Source organism: Apteryx rowi, unplaced genomic scaffold (assembly GCF_003343035.1).
Source record: "Apteryx rowi isolate R43461 unplaced genomic scaffold, aptRow1 scaffold_123, whole genome shotgun sequence".
In the NCBI taxonomy this organism is placed as follows: Eukaryota; Metazoa; Chordata; class Aves; order Apterygiformes; family Apterygidae; genus Apteryx; species Apteryx rowi.
In genome coordinates, this window is record NW_020447453.1 from 946,175 (window position 1) to 959,915 (window position 13,741).

The window sequence follows — 13,741 nt, forward strand, 5'->3', positions numbered from 1 at the left end:
ATTTGGTCTATATATGTGTTTCAAAGAAGCCAGGCAACACTGGTAGTGAATAGTTTGGTACAGTTGGCTCACTCTCTCTTCCCAGAGTAACTGTTGTTAAGATGGCTTTCTGCATGCTCTTGGTTATGTAAGAGTAGTGTTTTGAGCTTGTGATTGGCGTAAAAAAAAAGTAATATTAAATCTCAGGCAAACTTCTATAAACATATATCATTAATATTTATTTTTTCCCCCTTTTTACTATTTTGTTGATGTTAGCAGGGAAAGAGAAAGTGGATGATTAAGAATATTGCTCATATATATAGTATTCATAGGGAGAGTGATTTATACCATTGGTTTGAATAATGCTTATAATATATTTATATCTTAAATACTGTCACATTACCTCCATAACCCTGTACCTGGAAATTATATGTGCATTCAGCAAGGAGAATAGATAAACCTGATTTAGGAAAGCACTGTGCCAATTTTCTTTTAGTCTGTGCACATGTTCCAGAGTCTTGTCATGCAGCTATGCTATTATTTCCTGAGTGGAGATGCTGATTCTGCCAGAATGTCAGGTGACTATGTAGTACAGATAAACATTAATTGATAATTAGACCCAGAGAGTATTGCGATGTGTAGTATAAATTGCCTGTATAGATGCTACATGTAACCTAAGCAAGTCCAAAACCAGATCTTGCTTAAAAGTACAAAATTAGTGCATTAAACTGCTGGCACTTTCATCTATTAGCACAAACCGATTGTAGAGAATTCTCTCTTTGGAAGTACAGGGCAAAGTAGTTGATTTTTTTTCTGTCTTCTTAAAATTCCCCCTAAAAATTCCTGACTGAAAAAGGTCTGAGATAAAAAGATTTATCAGTAATCAGTGCAAAATGCTATATAAACCTGATTAAAAAAAAAAAACCTCGAAAACAATCCTCTGTATCTTCATCTGTTCTCTAAAAAACCCATTATCAGCTTTAGAAATTGTATGTAAAATTATGCCTGATTCTGTAGGTCTTAATGTAAAATTAATTATGTTGAAAGTGGTTGATTGCTCAACAACATGGAGGGATTATACTTTCACTTGAAACAAATAGCCAGAGTGGTGATCTAGTGAGAGGCATTAATATGCCAAGGGTATAATAGCCCTATGGAAGGACACAATTTCAGACTTCTGGCTCTGAAATTATCTATTTACTGTGTATTTGTTTTTTTTTAACAGAATGCATCAAGGCACTGTCAGGGCCACATCTCAGAGTTCACACCTCTTGCCTGTCTGAAAAGCCCAAGATATAGGAGCAGTGACTGCAGCAGTTCCGCAGCAAGAAGGTCTAATTCTCATTCTAAAAAAATGATGTTTACGCACTGGAGAGGCATTGATTATTCAGTACTTCCGTCTGTCTTTGGCTATTCGAATAAGCATTGTCGTTCCAGTGCAGGCTACCGCTACAGTGGGTCAGGTTTGGAAACGTCTGTATGACAGAACACCAATTCAAGCCTTTAAAAACTGGTTTTGTTTATTTCTTTTTTGCAAAAACAGGAAACAAACATGTCACAGAAATATATTAAACTCTGCTTGGCTTTTGCTGTCTGAAGTAGCATTCAGACAAACAGGATCAAGAGCTATAAGTATGAAACCTTCCAGGCCAGTTGGCCTCTTCTATGTTTCAAACTACTGGAGCAATGAACAATCTGCACAGTCTGGTACTGTGAGACTGATAGCACTAAAAATTCTTCATTCTCTGTCAAGACTTTTGTGCATTTATTGCTTCTGTCATCTTTAGTCATTTTCTTTGTTACTTGAAGTGTATAGTTTCAGTCAATGACCTACATTTTGAGATCAACAGTTTTAATTTTCAGCCAGAAGCAATGACCTCAGTTATCTCCAATGAAAGTCTCCTAAAGTGTATTTAACAAGTGTGGTTTCTGATTTTGCTCTGTCCTTTTTCTTTCTTTGCTCTTTCTGTAGAACAAACTGGTGTTTCCTCTGTGCAAATCTGCTTTCAAGAAACACTCTCTAATGTTCACTTCCTTGTAAGTGGCCAAATCAGGGCTATGTATGGTTTTGAGTTAATTTTCCCCTGTAGAAAGATAGGCAAAATAATTCTTGTGTAGCATATGCACTATATGAAGTCAAGTTGGCTGTTAAATAGGTAAATATGATCAGTGTTGGTATCTACTCAAAAACTGAATGTAAGCATTTTGCCTAAAATGTCTTTGTGAATTTGTCAAAGATAAAAATTAGCCAGCGCTCCCACTTCTTATCTGTCTTGGTGATTTGAAAGTATGCATAGTGAGAAGCAAGCTTGTTTTTTTTCAAAGCCTTTTCTAACAAAAAAAAAAAAGGAAAAAAGGCTATGAGTCTTTTACTATCTGGAATTCATCCTTTTAATTTTGTTTTTTGTTGTTGTTTTTTTTTTAATTGTGTGGTTAACTAGGGGCTAATTGGCTAAGCAGAGGTTATTACAAAGCAAGGAGTACACAACTGTTGACTTTTGCAACTGAACCACTAGGTGGCACACGGCTGTTCACTAACGAACCATAGTTCTGATAGAAATTAGTTGGACAAAGCTTGTTTGAATTATTTTAAGTATGACAGCCAACTTGAACGTCTGTTATCTCTGCTGCATTTATGTTACCTTGCACTAATTTTACTACTAGCTCTATCCTTGTCTTGTTTCTTTAGTCCAGTGTTTTATTTTGGGGTGCAAAAATATCTGAAGGATGAATCTGATTCCAATCAATTTCAGTAAACCTGGTGTTTATAACTGGTAAATAACCATAATCATTAAATAATTCTGGGAGGCCATTGGCTAAAAATTTATTTCTATATGAAAACAAAATATCTGGAATCAGAGCTACAGCCTTTATTGGAAGACTTGACCAAGACATTGTTAGTTGTCTTTTTAATGGAGTAGGATGGTAGGGAAAATTATTTCCCTTTTTGAGTTAAAAAAAAAATAGAAGCAAAATAATTTACTTAATTTACTTTTTAATAAAAGAAAAAACAACTTACTGGGAAATATTCCTTGCAATATTCCTGGTGAATTTCCTATTAAAAAAGAGTGAAATATTATCAATATGCCCTGGGTCAAACAGACATACTGTAAAGTGAGTTGTGAAATCTTTATTATACCAAAGATAAAGGAAGAGAATTTTAAAATGTCTAACAGTGAGCACCACAAATGCATTCATTGTCCTTTAAAATGGTATGAAGGTATTTTTACCATTTAATATGTAGCACTTTTCAGTTTCAAAGAATGTCATCACAGTAGTAACAATCTGAAATACATAAATATGTATATGAGTGTGGGTGTGTATATATGTATTTGCCATTGCATACTTGAATGTTGGTCAGTTAGAACCGTCCCCTACATAAAACACTGGTGTATATATTTTTAAAAAAATTAATATGGGTATAAATTTTATGCCAGTAGCAGTGACAAATTTCTTGTGTGTAGTTAACATTATTTGTAATGTATTTTTTAGAAATCTTAAAATTGCCTTTGCACTGAAATATTTTTCATACTGTAGCTATTTATAAATCTGTTTTACACATACATTTGTTAACACACCATTTCTTTCCTTTTCTTTCTTTTTTTGTTTTTTTTTAAGTTTTGAAGCCTTTTTTTATACTTTTGAGTTTTGGCTACCTAAACTTAGCTTACAGTGGAACTGTGGCTGAATGTTAAAATTTTGGTGAATGTTAAGTTAGAAATATAGGTCTATTGTTCTGTCAGTCTCGCCCAAAGTCTTCATGATTTATTGTTGTTTGTGATAGCAGTGATTAAAGTGGTATGCTTTCTGTGCTATACTGCTTTTTATTCTATAAAGCCTCCTGCTTTTTTACTTTATTCTGATTTCCATCTTTTAGCCTTAAATAAGGAAATTCGTGCTTAATGTTTTTGTAAATGCTGCATTCCTGTTCTGCCTACTAACAAAGCAGTTCATTGCAAACTTCTTGTGACCCAACACTTAGAAATTATTGAAAATATTATTCAGGCTGAAGCACCTATATAAGTGCTTGGGGAATTTTAGTTAAACATGTCATTCTGTGGAAGGGGAGGGATGTTAGAATTTAAGTGGAAGTTTCTGCTTTGATTTAGCAATACTTTTACCTTTAAAAGTTGGTACTGTTTGTTTGTTAAAATAGACCATTTAAAGGAAAAGGCATATAACAACTCAGTTTCACTTGATGCATCTTTGCTTCAGTCTGTCTTACTATTGCAATGCAAACCTAGTCCACTGCAGCAGGTGTTAACTTGGAGTTTCATTGTAAATGGATCAGACAATGTGAAGATGAAAAAGTAAATCAAAATGAATTAGAAAGTTTTATTATAGATGGGACACTGAAAGGAGACAGGTTTTTATATATTAAAAAAAGAATTAAAGGGGAAAAGTACAAAAATCTATATATCTTCCTAACTTGCCTTGTTTAAATTGTTGCAGCTTTAACAGCATAATGTCTCCATAACTGCTTCTATAAATGTCTTGAAACTGGTAAGCACTAATCAAACATGTGAAAACTTAGAAGGTATTTCAAGCTTTTCAGCCACTGAAGCTCATGTATTGCTGCAGTGGCTTGTGGCAAAAGACTTAGATCTTTTTTGTTTCATGGTGTACAATAATTAATATTGTTTGTTCAGCCACTTAATATAAAAGCGTACAGTTTACTTTATTGCTTGCGTTAGCCTGTTTGTCTTGACCCAACTGGCTTGCAAATATAAGAGGAAAAAATAGCTTAATTAAGCAACTGCACTACTTTTCTTTTGGAAGCCAGTGGGATCATTGTGCTCATGCTACTGTCTCTGTTAAAACAAGCTTTAATGGACATTTGCGAAAGTATTACGGAAGTGAAAAAGTATGTGATTCTACTTTGCAGAATAATCTAAAAATCAGTCTATATAGCTTTAATTTGTTTTTACCTTATGAAAATACACAGAATTTTAATATGTGTTGTCTCTGACACAAATTCTGTGGTATGTATACATTACATTTTAAATGTCCTTCCATGATCTAATGTAAAGTAGAATCTGCAGAAGTGCTTTTGGGGGGTTGGGGGTAGTTATCTGTGCATTAAACATTAAAGATGTCTGCAGTCATCAGCACCAAATACTGACATATATTTTTAATTGAACAATTATAGGTGCATTTATTTGAAAATAAATCAGACTTCGAATCTTGTGTTTAAATTATCCTATACCACTTCATTTATTTGATTGAAGAGTCAGTGTGTGAATGCACTACTGTAAAGTTTCTTTTCAGTGCTATTTTTAACTTTCATTTCTGTAGATAACCATATGTAACTTGTTTATATTCAGTCACATTTTGGATCTTTATGTAGAATATATAAGCAGGAGATATGAATCTGCTTGCAATAAATTTAAAAATTCAAGACTGGTTTAAGTTTGTTCATGAGTAATTAAAATAATTTAAGTATGAATATCAGATGATTTCTTATTAACCTGTAATAAAATATAAGTAGATAATAGAAAATCAAATGAGTGTTTGATTCTGTTCCTGAATATGCTTGTAGTCACATTTATTTTCAGAGTATACATAACCAGCTAAAAAGCTAGCTAACAAAAGGGAAAAATCAAAGAAGGCTGAAATGAGAACCTTTTGGTGTTGTTTTAAAGTAAATACAAACTGGTACCAGTCTAGGAGAGCTTCATTCCTCCCGCACAGATTGGATTAGTGCTAAACTTCACCTCTTTAACAAAATTATAAGCTATGCATAAGAAGATCCATATTTCCTTATGATTCTGAGGTCCTGAGCTATTTCTCCTTTCTCTTGCAATTTTGGCAATTTAAAGAAACTGAATTAAAAGGCAAAAACAGTGGGCTTTACCATCTGAGTTGGTAGCAATGTTCACAGATGCTTACAAAATGAACTGATAGCACAGAAATACCATCATTTTCTTTCTTTCTTTTGGTGGTACAATATTATAGGACTTTCTGTATTTTTGAAACTGGGAGAGACTATACAGCATATTCACATAGTCAAACTGAAGCTCTCCTAGAGAGCTTCCACAGAGCAATTAAGAGCATTAGGTTGGTAGCTCCTTCTTTCTCTCTGAGGCTACATAGAATGTGTAGGCACCTTTTTTCTGTATTTAAAATTCAATGGTTTTGAGTACTGCTATATAGCTGTTGTTTTCTCAGTTCCTAAAATACAGATTTTAGAGTAATGGTTTTGAATTTATATGAACTTTTCATCCAAATAATCCAAGCACATTGTACCTATCTGCTTTTTGTTAGTCAAGGAATTTTGGTTTTCTATTGAAAGAACTTCTGGAGAAGATTGTTTGTAAAAGGAAGATTAAAGTGGATGTTTTTCCCTTTATTTATGAAATGAAGAAAAAATGCACAAATTGCAATTAGATAAAAATATTAAATAGAAACTGGTTTTGAGAAAAGAAAGTGATGATGCATATGAAAGGCTATAGAATAATTACAATTTCAGGAAGAACACGCTAGAAGAGGAGCAGATTATCTCATAAATAGACAAGTTTCCGTTTTGCATGTAAAATATGTTTACTTATTTAAAGGAAAAAATCACTGATAGAAAACCAGTGATTTCTAAATTGTATTAATTCTGAACTGAATACTGTATGTTTGCCTTTAGATCTTTAAATTATGGTCTTTTAGTAAGTTACATTGTAGAATTAATTGAAGAAAATTTTCTCATATTCTAGAATGAGATACAATTTTATTTCTTCAAGATATGCAATACTGTTCTATAAAATCTTCAGTGAAGTTAATTCTAATATGAAGTAAGATAGTTTGGAGACAGACTAAAATTTTATGTTTTTGTTTTCCACATATTCTGATTTCCTCAGCTGATACTCTACAGGAAGTTAAAAAGAATAATTGATCATTTGAATAAAGCCTTGTTGTTGTGTGTTTCCTTTACATTTATTTATAGGTCCTTTCATTTTTATTTCATTCAAATGCTAATGCAAAAATAATGGCCATTCAAGGGCTTCATTTACGCTGTTAAATGATAGCACAGGGATGAGAACAAGTATAGCCATTAATTCATTTCATTATGTAGGACAGTTTATCAGACACTTAATAGTCCCCCATATATGTTTTGATGTGTTTATCTGAAAATTCCAGTGTGTGATTAATTCTGAAACTATCTTCTTTAATTGATGAGTCTGCAATAAGGTAATAGTGGTGACTCTTAGTAACTATTTATTTTATTTTCCATTTAAAGGAGACAAATAGGAGTAGTATTCAATTCTAAACTACCAAAAGGCTTGCTGCTGTTCTCTGTTATTCATTTCAGTACAAAAATCACGGTGCATCATGCTTTTAAAAATATATATGAGGCAGTGTCCTGCTAGGTTCACAGATTCACTATTCAGATTATATCAGGAAGAACTGTTAACATCCAGTCTCCTTATTTAATGCATGAAAAACAGAATATGCTTCCTGCTCCTAATAAGAAAAGCAATGTTAATAGCTGTTCAAAAAGCTCATCATCACTTACCTTAAGATTTTAAATGTATTTTGTAAAGATACTTGACACTGAAATGTTAACATCAAAACCAAAGACAAATCTGAAAGCTAATCCAATCAAATAAGGTAATAAGCTCTGAGGTTTAGAAAAGAAGGGGAAAAAAAGTCTGGGTCCATTCAAGACCATCAAGTAGTAGCTGGTCTTTTATTTCAGAAAATGTTTCCAACCAAGCAGCAGGAGTATTCTTCTATGAAATGTTAAGTAGCTTGCTTTTAAGATAATTATAAACTGCATAGCTGGAGAAAATTGTCAATATTAATTAGGTTGAATGCTAATTGCTTATTCCTAGCTATGAAGAGGTATTTTGTTCCCTTTCATTCTGAGGAAATGATATCCCAGAAAGAGAGAGTTCACCCTGCGGTGGATTTCAGGCACAAAACCAAAACTTAAAACTGAACCCGTGATATAGCTCAGTAACAGCTGGGATCTGCTTGACTTCAAAGTGAGTCTTCTTAGAAAGTCCAAATTATTTGTCAGTTTAGCTCAAAAGAACAGAAGCATCTTGAAAGCTAAGGCTGTGGTTTGCAGAATGTCAGCACCAAGTGCATCATTGTGTTGAATGGGACCAGGGAACTGGTCCAGATGGAAAAAAACTGAAGGTCTTTCCATATTAGATTTTACAGCAACATGAGTCAGGCTTCTCTACGTCCTCTCAGGACCTAAAGCAAATGATTCAGCATCCACCTTCCTTAGAGGCCCTTAACTTCTGCATGATGAGGAGAAATGCACAACTACCTGATAACTTCTAACTTCTCTGGATATTTATTAGAAGCAGCAGCACAGAAGATGCGTTTGCATCCACATTTGAGTGCACGACCAGAACATTTCTGCAGTTAACAGTATGTTTGAATACAAGACAATTTTATTCCAGCTAGTACTGATCTATGTATAGTATAATAGGTGCTTAACTGCATACGCTATCGCTGTTAGTGATAATTCTGGGACTTCGTTTATATCTTCTTTTTTGTGGGTTGAAAGTTTACGTATTTGTTCTTAGCCTAGAAAGAAGAGATTTTATTTTTCTAAATAAGTAGTGTATTCAGCTACTTCTATTTTCCATTCTAGAGTCAGCACAACAAGCAAACAAAAATCCACAGCACTACCACTTTACAACAGAATAAGAGTAAAAGCTGGTCAATTTTTTTCCCCCCATATTGCTCATTTTCTTGTAGTTATCTTGGTCATAGCATGAACTTTTACTAGTAGCTAAAACACTTTTTGTAGGACAGTAAGTTAAACCTTTGGAGAACATTATTCTTAAAATTAGATTTACTCATAAAACTGCTTCTGTAGTTGAAATCTTTATACTTGTATGAAATTTAGAGTCTTTGCTGTCATTTGCACAGAAGAAAAAGTTGAATTCATGATAATGTAGCAAGGAGCTTTTAATTAAAAAGATTCTAGAAATCATAGTACCAGTGCTGGCTAAGTCAGCTGACCTCAACTTCGGAAGTCCTGCTATAGCCAGTAGTAGTACAGACAGTATTTGAGGTCTCTTTATCATGTTATTCTTATTTCTTTGACATAAAAGATGACTCCCCAATCTCTCTCATGTCAAACACGAGTGATTTGTCATCAAAGATATCATTTTAAATTTAGTAACAAGTGGTTATTTTCTGCCTACAGCTGGCCCACAATGCTGGCCTTCACCTGCACTATATTTTCTTGCATTGCTTCCCTCATGCGTAAGATGATTTAAAACAAACAAAAAGTGGTGTGAAAACGTTTGGGACTCAGTATTAGGTAAGTGGACTTTTAAGAGTATCATTAGGCCAGCACCTAGCTGGCCTCTTTCTGGCATCTCTTTCTGGAATGTGTAATTCAAAAGTCATGGAGGATTAAAGCAGTCAGTGTGAATACTTTAAAGACACAGATGTTTCAGAGTTGTGGATAGCTCCTCATGACTGTTGCAGGGTGAAGCTACAGAAGGCCAGAAACTGAAAACAGTCTGTCCATGGTGGTCTGTCCAGGTCCATGGTAGTAAAGGTCCATGGTAGTAAAGTTAGGCTAAGGAGACAAGACTGCAAGCCAGAGGTGCTGGAGAGCAAACGCAGAAGAGAGCGAAGAAGGTACGAAAGTGATCCAGAACCTTTTTCTTATATCCCCAGGCAATGGAAAGAGACTGTTAAACCCATGGTGCAGCAGAACATGATTGTATATGCTTACAAGGAAGGACTTGGTTATTAGAAAGCTGACTGTCCATGGCTATGTGGATATTGACAGCAATATGCCTGGAAGCAGGGGCCTAAAGTACCCAGGGATCCCCAGAATAATGGTCTTTGGACTCGTCTCATTACAATCTGCAAGCTTGCTTCAATCTTCCCCATTAAAATCTCTCCTTCAAAGTCAAAAAGGCTGCTACAGTAACACAATCAGTGTTATTTATCAGCTGAAATCTAACATGTCAATGCTAGTTTTCTATATTTTATAACTGCATTGATCTGAACTATGCACTATAATGCTTTCAAATTATAGGATCCAGAATATACCAGATGAAACACAGCTAGGAACATTCTTTCATTTCCTAGTTTTGGAGGATAGTATATTTACATTTACAGATATATCCTCTCAACCTTATCTCCATCCTAATACAGTTGAACTGTAGTAACACTCATAATGTGCTTTGCAGTTCCACCTTGCAATCTCTTTATGATCATGCTTAAAACATCTTAGGATTGGTGGCTCCTCAGTCATGTAAACTGACATCTTGAAAGCAGTTTCCCTCCCACTGTTCACAGTATATCTTGAAAAAGTTAAAATCATAAACTACTGATAAAGAGACCCCAAATAGAAAACCAATAAACTTTAACGCTGACAGAAATTAATTATTTGCTCTTTCAGCTTATAATGCTGGAGTGTGGTAAAGAAATGTAGCAAATTTCAGATGCAAGATTTTTAGAGCAAACAAACTAGACTAGCTTCTATAACAACAACAACAAAAAAAGAACCTGAGCAAACAGTCTATTTATTTTAAACTGTGTGTGCAAAAGTAGGTTAATACACATGGTTTGGTTCCCACAGTGTATGTTTACAGCTTGCACTGTATTCAGTTTAATGTGTTGATGCAAGGATATGAAGAGTTTGAGGAAATTTGGAGAAGAGCAACTACCATGATCAGATAGCAGGAGGAACTTAAAAAAGAGCAAACATACAGATTTAAGAGATGGTTAGATGGACACACACATGGGTAAGTAAGAAACTGTGCACGGGCAGAAAAGCTTTATGTAATTGACAATTATCCATTCTAAAGAGTCTGACTAGGGTTTCAGGCTTTACTGCCTGCTCAGCTCTTGTCCTCCTTATAAAGCAGGAACGGGATACACAAATTTACATCTTGCCTTCCTTGCCTCCTTCTTACATCTTACATGTTGGGGTATTTTCTTCTTCCCCTGGAAATCCCTGTTTTAGCACTCCAAACTTCCACTCTGAACAAAGGAAACTATTCCTTCCACATTTGAGCAAAGCATAGTCCAATACATGGTAACAAGAGGGATCTCTTTTTTTCATGCTGCCTCAGAGGATCATTCAGCAGGAAAACCAGTACATCCGAAGCAAATATGGTCACCACCACAGTGGTTACTACCCTGCTCACTTTCATCCAAAAAATATTTGGACATCTGCACACAAACACCATCAACACACACACAGAGGCTCCTTTTTTCCCCTCTCTGTTTCTCTTTTGGGCCTCTCTAGCATGATGAATCCCCCCTTAAAGAATGTGGTTTGCCTCCTTATTGCAGACAGAACCAGCCAGCGAGTGTTTTATGAAAGGGTAGTTTTGTGTGTAAATTCCACAAGGAAGATAAATAACTTCTCTCACATCTTTCTCCTGCATCCAACTCTGTTCCTTTCCCCAGGTCTCTTTCTAAGCAAAACCTCAAAATAACCTCATCCATCTCTTCCTCTGCTAAAATTGTGTATGTTTTGGAAATTAACCCTTTTTCTATTGAGTCCATTTATGCTAGTTGCTCAAAAAGGGTATGTGGTCTAATGTGGCTTTTTCAGTATTTTCTCATTACAAAAAGTTGTAACTTGAAGCTATTGGAAAAGAGGAACGTTTAACTCATTGAATTTATTGCAAATTGCCTATATACCAGAATTTTGGCTTGAGTGACACTTTACCTGACCACTGACATGTTTAAGAGGCTTCAGAGAGAATTTTTTTAAGAGCAACAGTGTATGGAGGACAAGTGAAAAAGGCAATTTTCATATTTAACCAAAGATTTGGAGGTAGCATGGAAAGGGGATAGCTTTTTTAATTTTGACCAACCCCCCCCCCCCCCCCAGAAAATTCTTATTCATATCTGAAAGATGCATTTCCCTCGTACTGCATCAATCAACACATTTCAATAAGGTTGCACATCCTGACTTGTAACATCCTTCAGCAAACTTGTGGCAATATGCCATTGTACTGGGACCATGAATCTTTTGACCTTAGCATATCTGAATAATACTCATGCACTCAACTTTGGCTTCTTATATTTCCAGATGTAGTTCATGAGAACCATTTGCCAAGTCTTTGTGAACATTGTGAACATATTTGTGAACACTGAAATACAAAAAGTTGTAAGAGTGTGCTAGTTTTACTGGTAACTAATCTACTCATCCAAGAAATGTCCAACCTTACACATTCTTTAAGAGCTGTCGTTACTTTAGAACAGTAAATAACTGGTTTTTAGAAGGTACTTATGTTTAACTTTTTAAACTTTTTCATCACTTCAGTTTATGAAGCTTTACATTCCCCTAACTTTTCCCAGAAGTGCAAACACTTAACAATTCTGATTTATCATAATTAATTTTATATCCAGGCATTAAGCCAGGGCAATGTTTGGAAATCTATTGCATTTAAGGAGGAAAGTGGAAGTTGTGCAAAAAGCCCAGACCACTGTTGTCAGGCACTATAGATCTCATGATACTCTCGTCTCTGATCTGTCTTGTGAAGAATCCTGCTGGATTGCTGTGGCCAGAGGCTACCATGCAGTGATGGTTGTGGGAATCTTTTCTTTTTCTTGTTAACTAAAGCCCATTTGAGGAAGTTCAATTAGCTGCAACAGAAGCTCTGAGATCTTTATAAAAAACAAAAATGCACAGCTGCAGCTTTTCTTCAAAGTCATTTTAATATAGAACCCATTTTCCCCCTTTTCTATAGTCAGTTTTTCCTTTGTCAGGAAAGACATGTAGGCTTTCTACAGGGTTTGTTTTTTGTGCATGTTACCTGCTAGATTAGGGGCCCTTCTTGTATATCTATAACTTCTTTGCCTACAGGAAATCCTTATTAGTCTGGGCTCACATATGTAATGTGTATGCTCCCTCATCTATCACAGCAAAACCACTGGGTCAATATTAATAATGCAATAGGTCTATACAGACAGCAGTTTGGACAACCCCTTCTCTTTACATATTAAGATCCTTGATTCCTTCCAACAGGATAGAATATTGCCTCCTGGCATGATTTTTTAAGTAAGTCTCCTAATACAGGAGATTAAACTCTTTTTAGTATCTTGCAAAATTCAGTTAAAATCCCATCAGGGTTGTTAGTCTTCAGACTTGGCTTCACCAAGGGGAAATCATGCTTAACCAATCTGATGGCCTTCTATGATGGGATGACTGTCTGGGTAGATGAGGGGAGAGCAGTGGATGTTGTCTACCTTGACTTCAGCAAGGCTTTTGACACTGTCTCCCATAACATCCTCATAGGCAAGCTCAGGAAGTGTGGGCTAGATGAGTGGACAGTGAGGTGGATTGAGAACTGGCTGAATGGCAGAGCTCAGAGAGTTGTGATCAGCGGCAGAGTCTAGGTGGAGGCCTGTAGCTAGTGGTGTCCCCCAGGGGTCAGTCCTGGGTCCAGTCTTGTTCAACTTCTTCATCAATGACCTGGATGAAGGAACAGAGTGCACCCTCAGCAAGTTTGCTGATGATACAAAACTGGGAGGAGTGGCTGATACCCCAGAAGGCTGTGCTGCCATTCAGAGGGACCTGGACAGGCTGGAGAGCTGGGCAGAGAGGAACCTCCTGAAGTTCAGCAAAGGCAAGTGCAGGTTTATGCACCTAGGGAGGAATAACCCCATGCAGCAGTACAGGTTGGGGGTTGACCTGCTTGAAAGCAGCTCTGCGGAGAAGGACCTGGGAGTGCTGGTGGACACCAAGTTAAGCATGAGGCAGCAATGTGCCCTCGTGGCCAAGAAGGCCAATGGTATCCTGGGGTGCATTAGGCAGAGCATTGCCAGCAGG

The 13,741-nt window shown here is 35.8% G+C and overlaps 1 protein-coding gene across 4 annotated transcripts in view; it reads left to right on the plus strand.

Annotated features, from left to right (window-relative positions):
* Positions 1-6,072, plus strand: part of ATP11A (ATPase phospholipid transporting 11A) — a 139,025-nt gene extending 132,953 nt beyond the window's left edge. For 2 of the 4 annotated variants that reach the window (XM_026055417.1, XM_026055409.1), the window contains one exon: positions 1,205-6,072. In XM_026055417.1, the coding sequence (XP_025911202.1) occupies positions 1,205-1,462 (258 nt within the window). In that variant the 3' untranslated portion in view covers positions 1,463-6,072. The remainder of the gene's footprint in view (positions 1-1,204) is intronic. The other 2 variants (XM_026055427.1, XM_026055436.1) reach the window with 2 other exon arrangements.
* The last annotated feature ends 7,669 nt before the right edge of the window (positions 6,073-13,741 follow it).